The following is a 26,702-nucleotide window of genomic DNA, read 5'->3' as shown; positions in this document are numbered from 1 at the left end:
TCAGGGAAATGCAAATGAAAACCACGATGCTATATCATCTCACCCTAGTTTTAATAGCCATTGTAAAAAAGAAACAATAACAGATGCTACAAGTAAGCAGAAAAAGGGGAATTCTCAATTACCAAGGGTGGAAATCTAAATTCAGACAGTGATTATGGAAAACAGTATGGAAGTTCCTGATGGAACTGGATACCATCATGTTAAGCAAGATAAGTCAAGCTCAGATACAAGTATCACAAGTTCTCATTCACATGTGGACTCTAGACCTTAATAATAACAACACATGATTGTAAAAGGAAGGCTGTTTGGGGGGGCTGGTGAGGGAGAGGAAAGGAGAGAATAATGGGCTGAATATTATATAGAAGTAAATTAATATGTGCATGAAAATAGCACAATGGAACCCACCAAAAACTGTTAAAAAGGAGGAACAAGGAGGGATGGGGTTAAGAAAGAGTAATGTAGATGGGGTGAATTTAATCAAAGTACATTATATGTTTGTACATAAATATTGTACTGAAATCCCTTTGTATAGTTAATTTATGCTAATAAAATTCTTCAAAGGAAAATAAAGTCAATGGTTCATGGAAAAAAGTGTGAACTAGAACTACCATATGATTCAGCAATCCTACCAGTGGGTGTATAATCAAAGGAGATGAAATCAGTATATTGAAGAGACATCTCCACTTCCATGTTCATTGCAGCACTATTCACAATAGCCAAGGTTTATTTATTTATTTATTTATTTATTTTTGAGATAGTGTCTCACTATGTTGACAGCTACTCTCAAAATCATGATCCTTTGCTTTACCCTCCTAAGCAGCTGGGATTATAGATATGTACCACCATACCCAGCTAGAGATAACAGTAATAGTCCTGATCTAACAAAAAAAATAATTTGTAGTTATGACCTTCCAACAAAGTACCAGCATATACAGTTTTAGAAATTAAATCTACCAAAATTTTAAGGAAGAAGGAATTTCAATTCTCATCAAGAGAATCTAACAGGAGGGAAAATTCCTAATGAATTTTAGGAGGCTGTAATTCTAATATCAAAGCTAGAAAATGCAATATAAAAAAGGAAAATTGCAGGCCAATATTCTCATGAATATAGATGCAAACTCCTCAACAAAATTTTAGCAAAATGAATCCAGAATATATGCAGACTATACATTAGAACTAACTGAGGATTATCCCAGGAAAACAAGGCAGTTCAATATTCAAAAATTAAGATGGGAGCTGGGCACAGGTGACTCACACCTGTAATCCTAGCTACTTAGGAGGCAGAGATGAGGAAGATTGCAGTTCAAAGCCAGCCTGGGCAAATAGTTTGTGAGCCCCTATCTCAAAAAAACCCATCACAAAAAAGGGCTGGTGAGTGGCTCAAAGTGTAGGCCCTGAGTTCAAACCCCAGCACCACAAAAAAAAATTAAGATGAGAGGGAAAAAAATGTATGATATCAATAAATATAGAAAAATTGACAAAATTCACAATTCATTCATTATAAAAATTCTCAGCAACCTAGAACAGACTCTTCTTAAACTAAAGGACATTACCAAAAAAAGTTAAAAATAACATTATACTTCATGATTAAAAAACTGAATCCTTCTAACATGAGAGACAAAGCAAGTGTGTTCATGCTCATTATTTTTCTACTCAACATTATACACAAATTAGTAAATCAGGAACAGGGGTCAAAATGTGTATGGTTTAGAAAGACATAAAACTGCCCCAGTTTGCAGCTGGCATTGTTGTCAACATAGGAAAACTCAAAGAATGTACAAAAAAGCTCTTAAGATTGACAAATGACTTCATTAAGATAATAGGACCCAAATCCAATAGATTAAAAAGATTGCAGTATTTCTACATACTAATGACAAATAATTGGAACCTAATTTTTTAAAATCCATCATTTATTATAGCATAGCTCAAAGAAAAATGTGAAGTACTATAAATCTAACAAAATATGTGTAAAATTTGTATATTAAAAACTATAAAGCACTGATAAAAGAAATCAAAGACAGCCTAAATAAATGGAGAAATACACCAGGATCATAGATGGGAAGACTCAACTTTGTTGGTGTCCATTTGTCCCAAATAGATCTTTAGACTAATACAGTCCTAATCAAAATCCAGCAGGATTGTTTATATAGCAAAAAATCTGATTCTACTATTTATAGAGGAAATCAAAAGAACCAGAATAGTGAAATAATTTTGAAAAGGAAGACAAATTTGGAGGACTTTCACTACATTATTCTAATATGTATGACAAAGGTACAGTAATGAAGATGTAGGTATTGACAAATGATAGGCACATAGAATACAGATTCTAGAAATAGACCCATGTGAATATGGTCAATTGGTTGTTTTTTTATAGCAGTGAAAAGGCAATTCAATGGAGAAAGGCTATCAATAAATGATAATAATTAGACATCCATACACAAGTAAATTAATCTTGACACTGTCTGAAACCATACACAAAAATTAATTCAAAATAGACCATAAACCTAAATGTAAAACTCTAAAATCCTTAGAAAAAAATAGGAGAAAATTTTGGGAAACTGAATCAGCCAAAATATATATTTCTTAGATATAAAGCACAAGTCATATATGAAAAATTCTATATATTGGACATCAACAAAATGAAAGCTTTTGCTCCAAAAAGTTTCTCTTAATGATTATTTAAAAATGAAAACTGAAGTTATAGACTGGCAGAAAATACAAATCACATATCTAACAAAATTCTTATATCCAGAATATTTTTTAAAATTTCTAAGCCAAAAGATAAGAAATTAGCCACAATTTTTCTTTATGGTGGTATTAGGGTTTGAACTCAGGGCTTCATGCTTGCTAGGCAGTCACCCTACTGCTTGACTTACTCCATCAGTCCTTTTTTATGTTGGGTATTTTTGAGACAGGATCTCACGAACTATTTGCCTGGGCTGGCTTCTACCCATGATCCTCCTGCTCTCTGCCTCCTGCATAGCTAGGATTACAGGTGTGAGTCACTGGCTCCTGGCCCAATTTTTAAAAATGGACAAAAGATGTGAGCAGGTACTTCACCAAAGAAAATATGTGAATGGCAAAATAAGCACATGAAATGATGCCTAGTATCATTAATTATTAGGAAAATGCAAATTAAAACACAATGAGCTATCACTACAGACTTGGTAGAATGGCAATCTTAAATTCTTTACATGATAATAAGAAGAACTGATGATGAAAAGAAACAACTGGGTAACTCATACATGGCTAATTGTAATGTAAAATAGTACGGTCACTCTAGAAAACTTGCCAGTTTTCCAGTTAATATTTCATTTATAATTTGACCAAGCTCTCCTTATCCTAAGGATTCACTCTAGAGAAATGTATACTTTCTGCCACACAAAAATCTGTACATGAATATTTATAGATGCATTATTCTTAACTACCAAAAAGTAGAAACCATCTAGACGCCGGCTCCAAACCTGCTTGGGAAACATTCGGCAGACCAACAGGTGAGCACCAAGCATCATGTGGTATTCCCCCAGTCACCCCTGGGATAAACCAATATAGCAGCCCCCAGGGCAGACTGACCCCCCTGTCCTGAAAAAAAAAAAAAAACCTGAACAATAAACAAGGAACTGAAAACTAACACACAGCAGAGGGGACAGGGTGCTGGCACCAGAGAAGGGGATGCGGAGCAAGGAGATGATCTCCCTGCAAACTTTCAGTAAACAAAGGCTGGAAAGGCAGAAGGGCTGACAGCAGGGCAGTGATAAGACACTGCCTGAAATATGGCAGTAGTGGTCCACAAAACTCATCTCCTGAGTCAGTGAGCACCATCCAAAGTCAAACAACACTGCAAAATTGAAAAACAATTAGCAAACCATCACAACAAGCTGACAGCAGAGGGCCAGCTGATGGATCACTGACCTTGCCCCAGAGAAAGGGGGTGAGGCAAAGAAACAAGCCCCTAGTAAACCAACACAGTGAAAACCCAACTCAAAAGCAGGACAGCTGGTGGGCTACAGAGCTGATCTCCAGAACCTGAGGACAACATACAAATTTAAACTGCCACACCTCACTGAGGGAGGTGCCACTGAAAGACAGAAGAAAAACTGGCAAGACTCCCCAACCACCTGGTGAGACTAAGACAGAGCGTCTGCTTAAATATAAACACCATCAGGACTGGATGCTGAAGGAGTAACATCAGAACTACTAAGACTGAAATTCTATTGTTCCTGAACCTGGAGTATTTTTGTGTTTGTTTGTTTTGTTTGTTTGTTCATCTCTCCCTGATGATTTCTTTGTTTTATTTTGTTCTGTTAGTTTTACTATTGTGAGTTAGTTAATACTAAATTACACCCAGACCAGGAAAAGAAATAGCATATATACACTAAACTAAAAACCCAATATACCTACAAAACAAAATTAAACCAAGGGAAAGAAAACAGGTAACTAAAACCACCAACAGCCTATCAAGAACATAGTTACACAGTGCCAAGTGGACCGATGAGAAGACGAAAAAGGGATGGAAACCATTTTCTCCCAAAAAATAATTTAATACAGGATTCAGAGGGAAATGAAGAAAACGGATACCCAGTTCCAGACTCCAACTAAACAAAGATAAACGATGCCAAGGAACCCAATGATGCCCATAAGAACAACCTCAAAGAATAAATCCTACAAGTAATCACTGAGAATTTCATGGAAATGTTACTAGACATGGTCAACCAAAACATACAAGAAGCACTCAAGAAATTCCAAGACACCAAAAATAAAGAATGCAAGATGACACAGAAACAAATAAATGAACTCATAAGAGCCCTAAATAAACAAGAAAGTGAAACAGAGAATACTATAAATAGAGAGATAAATAAATTAAAGATGAAAATTGACAACACTAAAGAGGAAGTGACCCATGATATGGAAAACCTCAGAAAAAATAATGAAACAGAAATACAAACACAATGGAAGGCCAGTACAGCAGAGTAGCACAAGCAGAAGACAGAATCTCAGAACTTGAAGATATAATGGAAATTAAAGGAAAAACTGAAGAGCTGTTAGTCAAACAATTCAAGACCTGTGAAAGGACTCATTGACTCTATCAAAAGACCATGGAGAATCATGGGCACTGAAGAAGGAAAAGAGGTGCAAGCAAAAGGGATTAGTAATATATTCAACAAAATAATAACAGAAAATTTCCCAGATCTAGAGAAAGCTATGCTCATTCAGGTACAGGAAGCCTCCAGGATACCAAACAGACTTGACCAACATAGAACTGCCCCACAACATATTATCATTAAAACAACAAGCACAGAGACTCTAGAAAGAATATTGAAGGCTGTTAAGAGAGAAAAAACAAATAACATACAAAGGTAAACGTATCAAAATCACAGCAGACTTCTCAGTAGAAACATTAAAAGCAAGAAGAGTTTGGGGTGAGGTCTTCCAGGCACTGAATGAAAATAACTTCAACCCTAGGATACTCTACCCAGCAAAACTATCATTCAAAATAGATGGAGCAGTAAAAGTCTTCCATAATAAGCAGAAACTAAAACAATATATGACCACCAAGCCAGCACTACAAAAGATTCTTCAAGAAATTCTGCACACAGAAAATGAAACCAAACAAAACCATGAAGAGCAAGCAGTACCAAACCACAGGAGAAGAAAAGACAAGGAATCAGAGAGTAACATTGATTCAACTGCACACAATCAAACCCTTAAACAACAAAAACAACTAAATGACAGGAATCACCACATACCTATCAATGCTAACACTGAATGTTAACAGACTTTACTCCCCCATCAAAAGACAGTGTTTGGCAAACTGGGTTAAAAAGGAAGATCCAACAATCTGTTGTTTACAAGAGAACCATCTCATTGACAGAAACAAGCACTGGTTTAGGGAAGAAGATTTACCAAACCAATGGCCCCTGAAAACAGGCAGGAGTAGCAATACTTATCCCAGACAAAGTAGACTTCAAACTTACATCGATCAAACGAGATAAAGAAGGACATTCCATACTAATAAAAGGGGAAATAGACCAAAAGGAAATAATAATCATCAATCTGTATGCACCCAATGTCAATGCACCCAATTTCATCAAACATACCCTGAAAGACCTAAAAGCATATATAAACGCCAACACAGTGGTAGTGGGAGACCTTAATAATCCCCTATCACCAATAGATAGGTCATCCAAACAAAAAATAAAGAAATTCTAGAACTAAATCACACCATAGATCAAATGGACCTAGCTGATCTCTACAGAATATTTCATCCAACTTCTGCACAATATACATTCTTCTCAGCAGTCCATAGAACCTTCTCCAAAATTGATCATATCTTAGGGCACAAAGCAAGCCTCAGGAAATATAAGAAAATAGAAATAATTCTATGCATTCTATCTGATCACAATGCATTAAAACTAGAACTCAATAACAAAAGCAACAGTAGAAAACATGCAAACAACTGGAAGCTGAACAACACATTGCTCAATGATCAATGTGTCATTGATGAAATAAAAGAGGAAATTAAAAGGTTCCTGGAAGCTAATGAAAATGGAAACAGGACCTACCAGAACCCATGGGACACAGCAAAGGCAGTCCTAAGAGGAAAGTTTATAGCCATGAGTGCATATATTAAAAGGAAAGAAAGATCTCAAATCAATGACCTAATGCTACATTTCAAACTCCTAGAAAAACAAGAAAAGTAAATCCCAAAACAAGCAGGAGAGAAATACTAAAAAAAAGGGCCAAAATTAATGAAATAGAAACCAAAAAAAAAAAAAAAAAACAAAGAATCAACAAAACAAAAAGCTTGTTCTTTGAAAAAATAAACAAGATTGACATACCTCCGGCAAACCTGATTAAAATGAGGTGAGAAAAAACCCAAATCAGTAAAATCAGAAATGCAAAAGGGGAGATAACAACATACATCACGGAAATCCAGGAAATCATCAGACTACTTTGAGAACCAATATTCTAATAAATTTGAAAGTCTTCAAGAAATGGACAAATTTCTAGATACTTATGACCATCCAAAGTTGAACCAAGAGGATATTAATCACTTGAATAGCTCTATAAATACAAAATGAAATTGAAGCAACAATAGTCTCCCAAGAAAGAAAAGTCCAGGACTTGATGGATTCTCAGCTGAATTCTACCACACCTTTAAAGAACAACTTTAAGAAAGAACAATAGCAATTCTCCTTAAACTTTTCCATTAAATAGAAAAGGAAGGAACACTGCCTAACTCATTTTATGAAGACAGTATTACACTCATCCCAAAACCAGATGAAGACACTTCCAAAAAGGAGAACTATAGGCAAATCTCCTTAATGAACATTGATGCAAAAATCCTCAATACAATAATGGTAAACCGAATCCAACAACATATCAGAAAGATCATTCACCACAACCAAGTTGGCTTCATCCTAGGGATGCAGGAGTGGTACAACATACTCAAATCTATAAATGTAATACAGCACATTAATAGAAGCAAAGACAAAAACCACTTGATCATCTCAGTAGATGCAGAAAAAATCTTCAATAAGATTGTACACCACTTCATGATAAAAGCTCTAAAAAACTAGGAACAGAAGGAAAGTACCTCAACATTGTAAAGGCTATATATGACAGACCTATAGCCAACATAATACTTAATGGTGAAAAACTGAAAACATTTCCCCTAAAATCACTCCTATTCAACATAGTCCTGGAATTCCTAGCCAGAGAAATTAGGCAAGAAGAAGAAATAAAAGGAATACAAATAGGTAAAGAAACTGTCAAAATATCCCTACTAGCAGATGACATGATCTTATCTAAAGACTCAAAAAACTCTACCCAAAAACTCCTAGACACCATAAACAGCTATAGCAAGGTGACAGGATACAAAATCAACTTACAAAAATCATTAGCTTTCCTATACACCAACAATGAACAAATTGAGAAAGAATATATGGAAACAATTCCATTTACAATAGCCTCAAAAAAAAATATCAAATACCTAGGATTAAGCTTAACAAAGGATGTGAATGACCTCTACAAGGAGAACTGCAAACCCCTGAAGAAAGAGATTGAGGAAGACTACAAAAGGTGGAAAGCTCTCCTGTGCTCATGGATTGGTAGAATCAACATAGTAAAAATGGCTATACTACCAAAATCAATCTACATGCTTAATGCAATTCCCATTAAAATCCCAATGACATTCATCACAGAGATTGAAAAATCTACACTAAAGTTCATTTGGAAACACAAGAGACTGTGAATAGCCAAGGCAAAATTCAGCAAAAACAGCAATGCTGGAGGTATCACAATACCCGACTTCAAACTATATTACAAAGCCATAGCAATAAAAACAGCATGGTACTGGCACAAAAACAGACATTAAGACCAGTGGAACAGGAATAGAGGACCTGGATATGAATCCACACAGCTATGCCCACCTTATTTTTGACAAGGTCACCAAAAACATACAATGGAGAAAAGACAGCCTCTTCAACAAATGTTGCTGGGAAAAGGGATTATCCACCTGCAAAAAACTGAAACTAGATCCATGTTTATCATCCTGTACTAGTATCAACTCAAAATGGGTCAATGACCTTAATATCAGACCCAAAACTCTGAAGTTAGTACAGGAAAGAGCAGGGAATACTCTGAAAGCAATAGGTATAGGCAAGAACTTCCTCAATAGAACCTCAGCAGCTCAGCAACTAAGAGAAAGGATGGACAAATGGGACTACATAAAATTAAAAAGCTTCTGCACAACAAAAAAAATGGTCTCTAAACTGAAGAGACCACCCACAGAGTGGTAGAAAATATTTGCCAGCTATATATCAGACAAAGGACTGATAATCAGAATATACAGGGAACTCAAAACCTAAACTCTCCCAAAATCTATGAACCAATGAAGAAATGAGCAACTGAACTAAACAGAACTTTCTCAAAAGAAGAAATTCAAATGGCAAAAAAACACATGAAAAAATGCTCACCATCTTTGGCCATAAAGAAAATGCAAATTAAAACCACACTAAGATTCCCCTGTTAGAATAGCCATCATCAAAAACACCAGCAACAGGTGTTAGCAAGGATGTGGGGAAAAAAGAACCCTCATACACTGCTGGTGGGAATGCAAGCTAGTGCAACCACTCTGGAAAACAATATGGAGACTTCTTTAAAAATCTAAACATAGATCTGCCATATGATCCAGCAATCCCACTCCTAGGGATATACTCAAAGGAATGCGACTCAGGTTACTCCAGAGGCACCTGCATACCCATGTTTACTGCAGCGCTATTCACAATAGCCAAATTATGGAAACAGCCAAGATGCCCCACTACTGACGAGTGGATTAAGAAAATGTGGTATTTATACACAATAGAGTTTCACTCAGCCATGAAGAAGAATGAATCTTATCATTCGCAAGTAAATGGATAGAACTGGAGAACATCATTCCGAGCGAGGTTAGCCAGGCTCAGAAGACCAAAAATCATATGTTCTCCCTCATATGCGGACTTTAGATCTAGGGAAAATGCAGCAATGTGGTTGGACTTGGGTCACATGCTAAGGGGAGAGTGCATATGGGAAGAATGGGGATAGGTAGGAAATCCAAAACTTGAGCATGTTTCATTTCCCCACTGCAGAGGAGCTAACACAGTAACCTTAAAAAGACAGAGATCAATATGGGAAGGTGACCTGGAAATAGTGAAGAGGTCAGGTAGAGATGAATCAGTTCAAGTTGTAATACACTTGTGTATGGAAGCAATGCTAGGAATCTGTCTGTATAGCTGTCCTTATCTCAACTAGCAAAAACACTTTGTCTTTCTTATTATTGTTTCTTTCTACTCTTCAACAAAATTGGAGAAAAGGACAGAACAGGTTCTGCCTGGAAGCGAAGGGGGTAGGGGGAGGAGGGAGAGGGCGGGGGCAGGAGGTAGAAATGGCCCAAACAATGTATGCTCATATGAATAAATGAATTAAAAAAGAAAAGAAAACAGAAGGGCTGGTGGAGTGGCTTAAGCAGTAAAAGAGCCTACCTAGCAAGCTTGAGACCCTGAGTTCAAACTCCTAAGGACATCAATTTAACCTGGTTCTTCAAAAAAGTTAAGAAAACTGATAAACCTCCTGCCAGATTGATCAAAGAAAGACACCAACTACTGATATTGAGAACAAGAGGCTCATAACTACAGGTCCCACAGACATTAACATTCCATAAGGAAATATGAAGAACTTTATGGCAGTGAATCTGACAACTTACATGAAATGAGCAAATTCATTTAAAGACATAACTGTCCAAGCTGATAACTACCAATAGATAGCCTGAATACCCCCACATCTATTAAACATACTGCATTATGTTGCAAGGGTGAGCCTCTAACTGGGGCTGCCAAAGATTTACAAAAGAAATAGTACCCAAGTTCTTTAGAAAAATACAAGAGGAAACACTTCCCAGCTCATCTAATTATTTCATAATTTTTAAAACATCAAGGGGAAAGCACTGCTCTCATTACTTTACTTACAGGGCCCCCAAATCGAAGTCATTACCCAAGAACTCTTCCAGCAGACTTGTGTCCAAAGTGCCATTGGCTCCTTGAGCTGAAAAGGCAATTGAAAATCTTGAGAACCATGACAATTTCAGAATAGCCACTAAAAACTTTAGCAAAATTATACCCCAGAATTTTAAAGTAACTAAATAGCACAATGTATTTACTGAGAATGTGGTCTTTCTTCCACTCAAATATGTCCCATAGAAATCTCTTTAGATGGTGTTACTCTCTTCCATTAAGGCTTTCTGACTGTCTGAGCCTGGTTTCTGTGCCCCTCTTTTTTATGTGCTTCCATAACAATAAATGCTTTAACTTATAAAATTGCCTGCTCTCTTTATCTCACACACACAGGCACTTATGCATATACATATAAACACATATATAACACACACCTTCCTATTTATAATAATAAAAAATCAGAAATAAATGACTAAAGATATTAATTGACATCCAGTCAATGAAATATTGTGCAGTAATTTAAAGATTAAAAAAAAAAGCAGGCCATAAAATTTTATTCCCAGCAAATTTGTTTCCAAAGATAAAGGCAATTGACAAATTTCAAATGAAAACATTCAGAGTATAAAATCTCCATGAGCCCCCTGCCCCCTTAAAAATAAGCTCTTGACAATGAGATTCAGCCAGTCAAGAATGATTCACAAGAAAGAACTTAAGATACATTGTAATCATATATATAAATGTCACAATGAAACACCCTGTAAATTAATATGTGTTAATAAAAATAAGATAAAAAAGAAAGAATTTGGAAGGGGAAAATCCCTGGTGAATAAATAATTCATAAATCAGGATTTAAACTGAATATCTAAAGGAATTGTGACTGCAGATCAAATGTAAAAGTAGTAAACCCTGACTAAGAGAAAATTATATAAGCAATGTTAAGTTGGAAGGTTGCAAGTTGGGAAGTGGGAAAATAAGTAAAACTGATCATCTCATCACTCATATCTCAGAGCCCATCTTCACTATCTTTATTAGTCATGCTTTTGTTACTAAAAAAAAAAAAACCTACTTGAAAAGGTACTAAGGTAGAAAGGAGAAAAATTGAGGTGATGAATCGATTTGTGACATATACATATCTAATGAAACTCCCTGCATAGCTATCTTAAACAAACAAAAATATCTTTTTTTTTCATTTTTTTTATTGTTGTGCTAGGTGGGGGTACGCTGTAGCATTTACAAAAGTCCTTACAATGTATCAAATATATCATACTTGAATTCTCCCCCTCCACTGCTCTCCTTCATCACTCCTCCCCTGATTCCTGAAACAGTTTTAACAGGTATCATTTTTGCATTTACATACATGCATATACATTTTTTGCACCATATTCATCCTCCTACCCCTTTCCCATACAACTCTCCCTTCCCACCAATGCCAAACACTCCCCAACCCTGCAGAACCTGTTCCACCCTCCTGTTCTCCAATTTTATAGAAGAAAAAAACATAAAAGATTAAAAGAGAAACATGGCGATTTTGCTAGTTTGAGATAAAGATAACACACAGGGAGTGTTCTTGCATTGTTTCCATGCATGTATATATCACAACCCAAATTGGTTCATCTCTTCCAGTCCTCTTCACTCCTCTCTAGTCCATTTCCCATGGTGGCCCCAGTCAGTTTAAGATTTCTATATTCATTCCTGTACAATGAGCACATCAGCCACATTCAAGGTTTTGGTTTCCTTCCCTTGCCCTATCCTTCCCGTGTGCAGTCTCCCCTGAGTGTGACCCATATCCCATAATATTGCTGCATTTATTTGCAGCACTATTCACAACAGCTAAGCTATGGAAACAGCCAAGAGCCCCACTACCGATGAATGGATTAAGGAAATGTGGTATTTATACACAATAGACTTTTACTCAGCCACAAAGAAGAATGAAATTTTGTCATTCGCAGGTAAATGGATGGAACTGGAGAACATCATCTTAAGCGAAGTTAGTCAGCCTCAGAAGGCCAAAAGCACGTGTTCTCCCTAATATGTGGATTATAGACCTAAAACAAATGTCTCTTTTTCAAAAACAGAGCACAGGAAGGTAAAACAGTTCCTGTCTAGGAGTAGGAGTTGGCACGAGTGGGAGGGAGGAGGATACAGGGAGAGGGTGCAGGGGGGTGAACGTGGTGGAAATGTTATGTACTCATGCGTAAAACGGAAAAATGAGAGCTGCTGACACTACTCTACAAATGGGGAGAGAGAGGGGGACTACAAGAGAACGATGGAGAGGGTAAATTTAACTAAGATACATCGTAAGCACTTTTGTAAATGTCACCATATACCCCCAGTACAACAATAATATGATAATTAAAAATTTTTTTAATTACCCGAGAAGGGCTAATGTTCTAAAGTAAGAGGTTTATTTAGTTCACAGTTTGGGAGGTTCAAGGGCATGGCATTGACATTGAGCTCTGGTGATGAATTTCTTGCTGGCAGCATCACAAGCTGGCACATGGTATCACATGGCAGAAGATACTGAGTACACATGTCTATTAATGTCCATTTTCTTGTGAAGCCACCGGGATTCAGTCATGGGGTGTTTCTAGCATCATCAACACATGAATTTGGGAATCAACTGCAAGAATTGACCAGGGGAATGGGGTGGGTACGAATGACATAAAAACCATAGTATTACCTAAATCTCAATTATTCAACTTAAAAAGAAAAAAAAAAAACCCACTTCCTCTACTTCCTAAAATCATTGCTTTTGTTTTTGTTTTTTGTGGTATTGGTGTTTGAACTCAGGGCCTCACATTTGCTAGGCAGGTGCCCTATCACTTGAGCCTCATCCCTAGCCCTTCTGACTTTTCTTTTTCTTTTTTCGGTACTGGGACTTTAACTCAGGGCCTTCGCCTTGAGCCACTCCACCAGCCCATTTTTGTGACGGAGTTTTTCAAGATAGTGTCTCGTGAACTATTTGCCTGGGCTGGCTTCAAGCCTCAATACTCTGAATCTCTGCCTCCTGAGTAGCTAAGATTATAGGGGTGAGCCACCAACACCTGTTGCTTTGGTTATTTTTGAGATAGGGTCTTGCTTTATACTCAGGCCAGTCTGGACAATAATTCTCCCATTTATGCTTCCCACCATTGCTGGGATGACAGGTGTGTGTCGCCATGCCCAGTTTTTTTCCATTGAGACAGGGTCTCACAAACCTTGGGAGAACTGTTTGGAAACCATATCATAATATCACTGGGCACCAGTGGCTCACACTTATAATCCTAACTACTCAGGAAGCAGTGATCAGGAAGATGGAGGTTTGAAGCCAGCCTGGGAAAACAGTTTATCAGATCCTATCTTAAAAAAAACATCACAAAAATGGGCTGGTGGAGTGGTTCAAGGTGTAGGCCTTGAGTTCAAATCCCAGTACCACAAACAAAAAAACCAAAACTGATGTCAAAACTTGACAGAGATGAAATGCATAAAGAAATTTGCAGATTAATATCATTTGTGAATATTATACTCAAGTCCTAAATAAAATGTCATCAAATGGAATTCAACATTAAGAGATTTATCATTAAGGAGCACAAAGATGACTTGATATTAACGGAACATATACTCCCTATCCTCTGCCCCACTCTCTGGCATTCCTGGTGGAAGAATATACTAGTGTCCACTCAAAGTACACAGAGGCTTGAAATCTGAGTTTCCTTCAGAGTCCTCTGACTATGCTTTGTCTTATCACAGCAATTTGAATGGCATGAGAACCTCCCACCCAACCCTAGGATTCCAAATAATTGTATAGGTACTTCCCACAACACTGCAGCACCACTGTGCTCCACACTACCACAACCAATATCTGAAGCTGACATCCAAGGGTTAAGTTAAGGCAAGCAGATTATTTGTGTTAAGTGCAGTTCCCTTGCAATTCACTGCTTGCCAGGGATCAACAAAAGCACTTACGTCCATCATTTCTAAGGGTGCAAGGACACTGCAGGGTGGGAGTATTGTCTTTGGCAACTTCCAATCTCCATTTTTTTTTTTTTTTTTTTGCTGGATTCTCACTTATGCCTTATTTTTTTTCCTTTTTCTTTTATTATTCATATGTGCATACAAGGCTTGGTTCATTTCTCCCTCCTGCCCCCACCCCCTCCCTTACCACCCACTCCGCCCCCTCCCTCTCCCCCCCCTCATTTGCATGGTCTGTTTTGTTGTGTAAAATACTTTGCTTTTCTGAGAATTAAAATATTCACCCCTATGGGATCTCTGAAAAAATCACTATTCTCCTTACTTTTGTCATCAGGGGGAAGTTAAAAGGTTTTTCTGCTAGCTTATTAAATCTGAAATAGCTCATAGGTAATTTAATGAAGTCTTAATACATTTTGTGGGCTTTTTTTTCTAGGTATGATTTAAATATTCAATACATTAGTTCTCTGTCCTCTACATCCATATCCTTCATGTTTTATGCTGGCTTGAAAAAAAAGAATTCAGATGCTCTCTTTTTTCAGTAGCCTAGAATTATGGAAATTGTAAAGAAGAGACATCAACAACTCTATTTAAGGACATGTACCAATAGGGAAATGGGTGGAATATAGCTTAAGTTTCCCTTGGAGTCACAGGAGAAAGAGATCTCTAAAAACTATGGTATTCAGAATGGCCACAGTGTTTAGTCTTGACCTAACCTTCAAAGAAAAGATAGGATGCTGATGGCAGGACAAGACACATTATTCTTTCATTGATTCAACTAATATTTACTAAGCACCTGTCCCATGCCAAGCACTGCACCAGGTTCTGGAAACACCACAGTAAAAGAGACAGAGAGAGAGAGGGAGAGAGAGAACTTTTCTAGGGGACTTACATTCTAAAGAGGGGCAGAATAAGATATCCACAACATCTGAGAAACAACCAGCATACATTTGGATAGTGATGAAAATAAACAAGGCAGTATGACAGACTGTGGCAGAGAGACAACCTTTCAATTTAGAAGCCTCTCCAGGCGGAGTCAGCCATGCAAACACTAAGGACACAGCATGCCAGGCAGAGGGAGTGGCAAGGACAAGAGCCCAGGAACTGGCCTGCGCTTAGCCTATTTGAGAAGCAAATACTTTCAGGGGCCAGAACACAGGAGCATGGGAAGAGGAGAGGAGACCAGGACAATGGGAAGTCTTTGAAAAGGGACGTAATGTACTTTACACTTTTAAAAGGCCTTCTGGTTGCTTTGTGGGAAAAGAACAGAAAGGAGAACAATTTGAAGGTTACTGCAGTTGTCCAGGGATACTCTGAGTTTGGATTTCTTATTCTGGACTAATAAAAAGATGAACACTTTACCTGCATTATCTCATTTAATTTTCATAACAACCTTAGGAAGTGTACCTCAATATTAATTATCAGTAAGCTTAAGAACCTTATAGATAAGGCCAAGTTATTTTACATGTTAACTAGCTTGCCCAGAGTTTATAAGTGACATGATAAGAAGTCAACTTAGGTCTTCCTTTATTCTTGATATGCTCTCACCACTGCCCCATCACTCCTACTTCCATCCTGTGCTCCTCCACCTCCCCCAGCCATGCCAGCCACCTGCAAAGAGGACTGACTTGCTTCTACTGCCTCTCTGAGCTTTGGACAAGCCAACTGCTAAGAAAAGCAGATGGAGGGAGGTATCTGTTTAGTTTCCCACCAAAGCTCCTGCTGGTGTCCCATCTGTTTTATACAACATCCCAGCACACACACACACACACACACACAGTTCTTATGGTAGAAATGGGCGACTCAAAGATTCGAAGACCTGACCAATGCATCATTTGCTTATATACCCTACCACCTCCCCAGGGAGCAATGGGAGATGGGCCCCAGCTCCTAAGACCTGCCTGACTCAATTTGTCCACACACCTTCATGAATAAGGAGAGATGAGGCCTGTAGTAGTGGCTTTCTCTAGGACTGCAAAATCACATCTATGCTTTCCAGACCCAAAAGAAATTACTCACCAAGATAATTCCATAATGTCAGATAAAACTGTTTTCAGGAGGTTTTACATACACAGTGAAACTCTCAAATGGCTCTTGAAATAAATCTCATGCTTTTAAAAATAATCACTTTGCTCTAAATGCCTTAAACACTTGCTTATAATACCCAAGACTGCAAAGTCATCTTTGAATATCTCATCTCTGTCAGGGGGCTCATTTTCATGTCTTTTTGGAGGGGAGGGTACTGAGGTTTGAACTTAGGACCTTGCCCTTGTTAGGCAAGTTCTCTGCCACCTGAGCCATACCTCAGTGTCATCATACCAGGCTTATTGATTGAGATGGGGGTCTTGCTAACTTTTTGCCCAGACTGACCCAGAACCATGATCCTCTAGATCTTTCCTTCCTCTATAGCTGGGATTATAGGCATGAGCCATCATGCCTGGCCTCATTTTCATACCTTGATTCTGCCTTTTTCTAACATATCTTTTGTGGATGGGAAAGGCTGCTACATTCCTGCTCTTAGGAACACAAACTGCCCTCCCCCCACCCCAGAGTGTCAGAATTGCTGCTTATTAATTGTGCTCAAGAAGCAAGGCCCTCTATCCTCCCTTCCAGTTGCAGGATATAGCCTGTCCTGCTGCCTTGGCCTTAGACAAATAAGGAAGAGGCACTTGGTTATGAGGCTCAGGGAGTACACAGACAAATCCAAGTTGCATACACATAATCTACAAATTAACATACATATGCCTTAGGGGCCTCTCCAAGTGTGAGCAGGGCAGGCACAGCAAATACCTTCCTTTTGTTGCTCCCTGCCTCCTCTACTCACTTGCTCATCTGCTTATAACCAATCCCATGTAAAGACCTATGCTTCTCTCTGTGAGTCAGCTACCTTCCCACCGCAAGTTCCACAAACCTGATGCACTCTTGTTATTTTCTGTATCTACTCTTTCACCCTTTGTATCACAAAATGATGCCCAGAGAACTCAGACAGCAGGCAATATGACCAAATGTGTTTGTTACAACTCTTGTTGTTTAAGAATTCTCAAAAGCAGTAGTGTGGTTTACCCTTTGGGTCAAACAGTTTCCCTCCAATATGTCAGTGTTCATGAGAAATTAGAACAGAAATAGTAATAGATAGTCCAAAGAGGAGAAGTTGCTGGTAGAAACCAAATATTCCCTTTATCTCATTTGCTAAGGAGACTTTTGAAAACCCACTGAAAATAGAAACAGATCTAAAATCTAATGTTGGTGTTTAAAGTCACAACCAGTTCAGAGTTAGATGAGTAAGGATGACATTTTCCCAAAACCATTTCCTGACTACTTGTTTCATTCACTTATTTGCACATTTACTTAATGTCTATTCTGTGTTCAGGAATAAAATCAGAAACAAGCTCACAGTTCAGTGAACAACGGGACAAAGTGAGGTATAGCCATGCAAGGAGTTAAGTGTTAGGATGAGTGTGTGCTTGCAGGTGACACTTCTGAGAACTAAGCTAGGTAAAAGGAAGTGATAAACATTCCAGAAACAGAAAAGAGTATGCAATAATCAGCATCAGGACTTCAGTGCAAATGTGCCAACAGTCTGACCAGAGCCAGCAGGCAGGTGAAGAACATGGCAGAGACTGAGAGCAATGCCCTTCAGGAACCCCACTACCAGCAGCAAGCATGAGGCCCTGAGTTCAAACCTCACTATTGCCAAAAAAAAAAAAATCATACCATAGTTACGCCATGGCAACATGATACAACAGTGGAGATGTATACAAGGGATTATGGGATACCTAAATGACTCCACAGAGAAAAAGGGTTTCAGAAAAAGTCTTTAGGAATAGGGGTCAATGAGGCTGGAACTATGGACAGGAGCAGATCCTGGGCCATTGAATGCCATGAGACCTGGTACAGTGGAGATATAGTCAGCAAAGTGAAAGAATATACAACAGTATGCTGGAGCCAGCTTGCACAAACTTGTGCATCTTGTCCTAACTTCATATTTAGTGACTTACATAAGGAGCTTAAAATTAGTGATAGTGTAAATGTTTTTATTATGGAAATTGCAAACACTACAAATCAGGCTGATGCTACTCCTCTTCCCCATACATCACTGTATGTGAATAGTACCTGGGAGGATAAACCACTGGATTTTGTGACTGGCTGGAAAGAATCTAGGTGATTCCCCAGTCCCTATCTTCAGATCGGAATGAAATATGGGTGAGGAGCCTGGGAAAAAGCATGAGGAGTTCATCTGTTCAAGGCCATGCCACATCAGCGCTGTTTTGTGCACTCTTGGAGACAGAAGTGAGCAGCAAGGCAATGACCTTCCAAAAACTTCACATGATGACCTGGAATCCTGGGAACTTCCCAGTCTTCTTGGATGTGCAGTGTTATATCGATCCAGCAAAAAATCTCATCAGTTCTTCCCAGCAGAGATTACATGACCCATTGTTGTAAATAGTGACCAAACTGATAGTCTCTCTGGACTTTAACATGACATGAACTATCTGGAATTTATGTGGCTGATAACTGGAGAGATAAAATTAATTTTTGTACAACCTGGTTAAGTAAATAGTTAAAGCACATTGTGTAACAGGATGCAACCCCCACATGGGTTTTTTTTTTTTTGTGGGGGAGTCAGTACTGGGGCTTGAACTCAGGGCTTTCACCTTGAGCCACTTCACCAACCCTATTTTTGCAAAGGGTTTTTCAAGATAGGGTCTTGTGAACTATTTGCCTGGGCTGACATCGAACCAGGATCCTCCTGATCTCTGCCTTCTAAGTAGCTAGGATTACAGCCATGAGCCACCGACGTCCAGCAACCACATGGTTTTTTCAAAACTCAAAGATACAAAATTCTGGGGAAAAAACTATTAGAAACTTGGCTTCTGGGCTCTGAAAACAGAAAACATCAGGTTGCTTTCAAGCTGTGCAGATGGACTTCCTTTCCTTGCCTGTTCAGCTGCCTTATGGCAGATTACAGGACTCTCAATGGACATATGCATCTTGATTTCAACTAGATACTTAACAAAATTGCTCATTCATTCATTCATTCTTTCAGTATTCAATAAATATTTAATCGAGTACTGTGTGCCAGGCACAGAGGACACAATAGTGAGCAACACTCAGTCTCATCTTCAAGGTAGGGGAAGGGATCACAGGCAAGAAAATGAGCAGTAATAACAGAGCGTAAAACATTAGACCCATGGAGATATTTAAGATGGACATCTAATCCAAAGAGGAGGAGGAGGGTAGGTCAAAAGTAGGTGACAATAGTTACAGCTAAATTGGAAAAAGGCAGAGGGAAATACATTGGAATTATGCCAAATAAGGCAAATTTGTATCTGGGAGAATAACTGTCCCTCAGAATACTAAACTGGAGAAAATATCAAAATTATCATAAAATGACTCCATTTTCATCCTGCTTAATAATATTACCTGTAATTTGGCTATGTAAAGAGAAGGCAAACTGTCCAAGTATGCAGACAACCAAGAGGAGGTGGGCAAGGCACAATAGAGCATGAAAATGTCAGAATTTAACCTTGACTGACTGGATTGATGGCTGTCTTTGACAAGATGAAGTTTAGTAGTTAAATCCAGATGTGGTGGTGCACACCTATAATCCCATCACTCAGAGGGCTGAGGCATGAGGATTATGGAGGCTAAGGCAACAGGATTCCAAGTTAAAGGCCAGCCTGGGCTACATAGTGAGACAAGATCTCAAAATAAATAAATAAATGAAGCAAGCAGCTTTGCACTGATTTTTCCAATTATGCAAATAATAGAGAAACTTGGCTTATGAGTGACTAGATGATAAAGACATAGGTCTTTCCATTGTATCATCATGAGAAAGTATCAGAAAAACAAAGAAATTAGTATAGAGTTATAATAAATCATTTCACACAAAAATGGGATTGTGAGTTCCTGTTCCCCTGTGTACGGGTCAAATCATGATGACATGAGACCCATCCCTTAAAAGGAATGCTGACAAGTAGTAGGGTATCCAGAGGTGATACAGCAGGGCACAGGAAAATCATGAGTCAAGCCATTTGAGAGATGGCCAATGAAAATGAAGAATTCTTGAACCATGAAGTATTACTCAGCCATAAAGAAGAATGAAATTATGCTGTTGGCAGGAAAATAGATAGAAGTGTAAAGCATGATACTGAGTGAAATAAGTCAAGCTCAAAAAGCCAAATATCACATGTCTTTGCTCATATGAGGAATGTAGGTCTAAAATAATAAAATAATAATTATGAGCCTTAAGTGGAAAAGGGACACTGTGGAGGGGACATTCAATGGGCAGGGGAAGGCAAATGGAGAGGATATCACAGGGATGAAGAGGATCAAAGTGTATTACATATATGTGTATGGAGTTACCATAAAGAAATCCACCACTGTTTTTAAAAGAGAAGGAGGGAAGGGGGGTTAATAGAGTATAATAGAGGGAGTGAACTTGCTCAAAATAGTGTGTGCATATATGGGATTTTCATATGAAATCCCCTTGTACTATCAATGAATCCTAAATAAGAAAAAAGAAAGACATTCTGTATCAATATTGTGCTAAAAATTTACATTTACTTTTAGATTTAATCCTCATACCAGTCTTATCAGATAGGTACTATGTCTAATATTCCCTTTTTTTTTTTTTCAAAAAAGCTAATAGTTTTAGTGAGCTTAAGTAGTGCCCAAGTTTCACTAACACTTTGTCATCCAGGAATTCACATTTTCTACCATAACATAGTAAGTTAGGTACTTACTATGGTGAATTCCATAGTAAGTCAGCCTGGGCTACATGGTGAATTCCAGGCCAGCCTAAGATACACAGTGGAAAAAAAAAAAGAACAGTAGGTGAAGTATGCAGCTTTGCTTTGTATGCTTTATATTGACTTTTCTAATTATGCAAATATAGAGAAACTTGGCTTATGAGTGAATAGAATAGATAATAAAGACATAGGTCTTTTAGTTGTATCATCATGAGAATGACCTCACTTTCTAGCTGTTCCTGAACAACCTCACTTTCTGTAGAATAATATAAATAATAGAAGGATGTAGTGTTGGAGAAAATGACCAAAAATTAATAAAAAATAATAACATTATTAATAAAAATTAAGAACATGTTAAATTATTAATATTGTCAAGTACTTCAGCAAATGTAGGCATTTGCTCTTTATGAAATAGATTTTGGTTGCAAAGAAGAGTTGCAGTTTCTGAATTATGAAGACAGGGAAGAGGGAGGAGGGAACTAAAGATATGATACCTGGTTTATATCCATTACAATACATCTGATAGAGTTGGACCAGAGCCATCCTTCCTGGATTCAAGGGCTCTCCTCTAACTAAATGGATTAGGCTGTGTGAGCAGTAAAGAAGGCAGGTGTGTCTGCTGATGGTGTCTGCCATATATAACGTTAAAACGTTGTGAGTCTAAGTTCCCTCAGCATTGATGTCATTAAAATTCCAATGAATGTGTCTTTTACGGCGTTTCACAAACTCAGGAATCACTCAGGGTAAATAATCAGTGATTGCTGATTAACTCGATATCTTATGAGAACTGCCCTTGCTGTACTTACACAGCTTCTTTGTGAATAATCTAAAAATTCACATGAGATTCAAAGTAGGAAGGGAAAATGATTTGTCTGTTGTCTCATGCATCCTTTATTATGAGGAAAGTATTTCATTGTGTTTACCAGGAGACTATCAAATTCACACTTCTTATTTTATTTTATTTGGTGGTACTGGGATTTGAACTCAAAGCTCTGCACTTGCTAGGCAGGTACACTACCACTTAAGCCACACCTCCAGCTCTTCTTCTTTTAAATTAATTATTTTAAATACAAATTAAGCAAGATCCTCTGACATTTCTGGAAGTCTGGAAATCTATTTTTTTGGATCATTACAGCTAAGCTTCCTTCTAGTCCTACAACATGAGGATTAAACTTTCATACTTCACTCGTTTTCTTGTCAATAACATACATTAATGTTAATATATACAGGAATAAATAAAACAGCAGAAGAAAAATAAAACATGACTGACTGCTCATTAACCAATATAAGCTTTAACTATGGAAGACACATTTGGGAAACAGAAGTTGATAAAAAAAATTTTAAGCAGCATAGGAACACATCGAGTAATCTCATTGGTAATACAAAGGTGTTGAAGACTTGTTATTTATGGCTTAGTCTATTGAAAGTCTAACTTTGTCAGAGGTCAAAAAGGAGGAGGAGAAAGAAGAAAGAAAGAAAGAGGAAGAGAAGAAAAAAACTTTCCAAAGGAAGGAAGTTCTTTAGCAAAAAAAAAAAAAGATAATCCCTACAGGCTGTTCAGGTGAGTTTGGCTCACTTAGAATGTTCAGGAGAATGTGACAAGAAAGTTACACACCTGTGGCTTTCAAGGGTGCCTCAACAACAACTTTCTGTGCTACCAAGCCAAGAAGAGAGGGAGGGGACAGCCCAACAAAGCACTGACTGAGGGCTAAGTGTTCAGCCAGTTGTAGGACTCTGGTCCTCTTAGATACAAGAAGAAAAGGTAGAAAATTTGAATCCTGGAAAGGGCTGAGGCATGGAGTTTTTATTAATTGACTCAACAAATATGTTTGAATGACTACTTTGTGCCAGTCCATAGATTCTGAAGCTATAAGAATAAATGAGATGTGGTTCCTTCCTTCCCGTTATCCATAGAGGATGAACACAGAAAAAGGCAATCATATGCTTTAAAAGATGAAATGCAAAGGACTCTGGAAATACACAGGGAGCTCCTGAGGAAATGGCATCAAGCCAGGACCTCAGGAGAACAGTGGGAAGAGTGTTCCAAAAGGAAGTTGCCACAGGTGACCTGGAGGTAAGAAGAGCATGAGATTTGGGAAACTGCAAAGTCAGGCAAATCTGGTTTAAATTCCAGTTTTACTTACCTTCTCTGAGCCTTTTCCCCATCTGGAAGAGGAGATGAGTTTTACCACCTTAGAAGGTAGCTTGCAGACTAAACGTGGTAATACATAGAATCCCACTATTGGTGCTTGGCACATAAATTTGTGCCCCTTTCTTCTGTCCTTATCTGATCCCTGATTCCATTCCCCCAAAAGACAGGGCTCAGAACAATGAACCAATTGCTGAACTCAGGGCAACAGTTTCATCAAAGCAGGAGGTTGGGTGAGACCAAAAGACAGAAAACACTCTTACTTCTTTTGGGATACAGGGTGAGTTGGAGGCCAGGGGAAGTTTGTAAGATATTACAAGGAGATGGAAGGAAGGAGAGTAAAGAAAGGAGGTTTGCCCAAATACTGAACAAGTTTACTTAAGTACTTTTCAGACATGGAGCCTACAATATGGAAGCTCTTTATCAGCTGTTTCCTTTGAGTGGGCAGGGTAGGGCATATGGAATTAGAAGATAAGGGTTTCCCACCAACTCTGGAATTTATCAATGTGATTTTAGATACATCTGCCAACTTTTTGAGGCTGAATATTTTAAATCTATCAATGCCTTCCTCTCAGAGTTGTGTGAGAAACAATGAGTTGATAGAAATGAAAGTTTGTAAAATGTCAAACTTATAAACAACCTTAATACAAATGAGAAAGTGAAAAGGAATGAGCTGGCAAAATAAGCAAATGTAAAAATTGGTGACTACATATGGATTTTTGGTTTTTCCAACATTTCCATAAAAAGCCAGCAAAAGGGAGGGCAGACTCTGAGCATCGTTCCACAGACCTGACCCCTTCACTACCATGTAAGGCTATTCTAGTTCTCACACAGAAGCTGCCTCTTCCAGGGAAGTGAAGCAGATTTCTGCCTTGTCTTATCCTCAGGCAGACAGTAAGAGGAAATGGCAGTTCAAATGCTTCTTAAGGCACTAGCACGGGAGACATGCAGATAATAAATTTTAAAGTCTCCTTTTTCTAATCAAGTGGAATCAGCCTACTCATGCTAATAGCTACATCTTACTGTTTTAAATTCACCCACAAAAATCCTTCCAAAGGACATTTACTCTCAGCAGAAGAGCCTTGATTAACTGTCACCTCGTGGAATAATAATAGTTTATAAGTATCCTTTCTGTCTTTGCCTGCATGGAGAACATTTTGTGTATCTTATCAATAGATTTGTTTCAAATCAACAAACTTCTTTAATTCATAGAGGGAAGAAAAACAGAGGATCATTATCTCTACTTTTTGCATCTATAAAACCCCACTACATATATAAAATGCATACGGGGGTAAAGGACAGTAAAACTTCAAATGAGATATTCTAATCTGCTTTAGTATTGTTTTAATATAGATGAATAGAGACATAGCCATGCAAATTTTTTAATGTTTTTAATAATGTGTTTTTACGAGCTTTTAAAAATATAAGTTGTCCTGGAGTTCTTTACAAAATCTTAAATAGTAATACATTCTTTAGGGACTTCCAAACTCGTATCTACTGATTATTTGTGAACAAAAACAACAGAGGTAATTAAAAGGTTTGATCTTGTTTAAGGAAGTAAAAAATAGTCTAGTTATGAGTGTTAAAAGCCAGGTTTCCCAAACTCCATCTGTGCATGGTTGAATGACCTAACTGAAGTCAGTGGTTACCAAGGTTAGCAGATAACAAATTTTCATATGAATTTAACTCTGCCCCAGCCTTTTCTCAAGACTACTGACTGACAGATAAAAGCATTGGTTCTTAGAGCAAAAGAGGGGGTGAATATATCAAAGTACATTACATGCATGTATATGACAAGGAAACCCCTCACATTGTACAACTGATATATGCTTATAAAAGGAAGAAATGAGAAAAAAAATAAATTGGTTCTTTGACAGTGAGAGCATCACAAAGTAGTGCTAACACAAAAAATTTCTTTCCTTAAAATGAACTTGCAGAACTTCTTATAGGTTTACTGCATAATTAGCACAAAATGCTTTAGACTATCCAAGACCAGAACAATAATAATGTATTTGTTTCAACGTTGATTTTGTCTCTATAAGGAATGCCAACTAAGACTTAGAAATATATTAAGTTACACTGTTCTATCTTTTCCAAAAAATGTTGATTTTGAGACTAACATGGAAAAGTTGAACCTTTTGCAATAAAAGGAAATACTCAGTACTTTGTCCCTTGTTGCTTGGCAACTAAGGGCTATAAATGGATTTATGATTATAAAGGCTCTGGAATTAATGTGAACATGTAAAGTTATAATAACTCCATGGAGACAGGAGTATTTCCTTGAAAAAGAAATGTATGGATCTATGTATGTAATTTGTATTCATTCTTGTTTCAAAATAAAGCAAGCAATTCAGTTTTTCACACTTGTAAATTTTATAATAAAAGTGAATAACTACCATTCATTTAACCATTTCAACATGTCATCATTAATCCTCACAATCCTAAGAAATAGGTGTTATTAATTTCATTTTACAGATGGAACAAAAAACCTGAAACAAAAAGGTAAAGTAATTAGCCCAAAATCACACAACTGAAAAGCAAAAGAACTACTATTCAAAGCCAGGTTTGCTCAAATGAAAGTTTATACCATAAACAAATAAAACCACCACTAACCATAGAGATTTCTAGGAAGCATATTTCTCAGCTCCCAATATTTAAAGCTATTGATAGCTTTAACCCTATGAGAGTAACATCAATTTCAACTATTAAGTTACATGATGTTCTCCTTAGGACACATTACTATATATGTCATTCATTAATTCTGTTGCTAATACTAGGCTATCAAATACTGGGGTGTCATCTTGCTGGACTTTTTCTCCTGAGTCCGATTACTCAAAATGACAATACTGAGAGTTAACATTAGCTGGGTGTAGTGGTACATGCGTGTAATCCCAGCAGTTGGGAAATGGAAGCAGGAAGATCACAAGTCTGAGGACTGGACTATAGAACAAGTTCCAGGCTAGCCTGGACTTCACAGTAATACCCTGTGTCAAAAAAAAAAGCAAGTTAATATTTACTATTACACTTCTGAGAAAATCAAGCTGCATAAATTCCCCTGTAGGCTTTTGTTACACATGAAACTGTGCTATAAATCTGTTTTGGAGTTTTTATAGTTTTGCATTCTTATTACTGGTCTTATCTTTTGAGTTCTATAGCTGCCTCCTCTATACACATAAACCATTTCCTTTTTACTACAAACATATTATTTTATGGTGCTAAAGCTGGGCTTTGCCAAAAACTGCCAGATGGTAGTAAAGTATCAATAGCTCACAGTCCAGAATAACTTTATAGGTAAATCATTAAAAAAAAAAAGACCTGGTCATTTTAACAGGAGTCCTAAGTTCTACAACTACACTTATAGAC

At 37.6% G+C, this 26,702-nt stretch overlaps 1 protein-coding gene across 1 annotated transcript in view; it reads right to left on the bottom strand.

Moving 5' to 3' along the window:
• The window catches only part of Myrfl (myelin regulatory factor like), a 103,386-nt gene extending 80,030 nt beyond the window's left edge, over positions 1-23,356 (bottom strand). Inside the window, exons 1-2 of the mRNA XM_074084878.1 lie at positions 23,335-23,356; positions 10,506-10,581 (exon numbers count right to left, since the gene is read on the bottom strand). Of these exons, the coding sequence (XP_073940979.1) occupies positions 10,506-10,581; positions 23,335-23,356 (98 nt within the window). The remainder of the gene's footprint in view (positions 1-10,505; positions 10,582-23,334) is intronic.
• Between the last annotated feature and the right edge of the window lie 3,346 nt (positions 23,357-26,702).

This window comes from Castor canadensis, chromosome 8 (genome assembly GCF_047511655.1).
Source record: "Castor canadensis chromosome 8, mCasCan1.hap1v2, whole genome shotgun sequence".
In the NCBI taxonomy this organism is placed as follows: Eukaryota; Metazoa; Chordata; class Mammalia; order Rodentia; family Castoridae; genus Castor; species Castor canadensis.
Note: the sequence above shows the minus strand (reverse complement) of the source record. Positions and strands in the feature narration are given on the sequence as shown.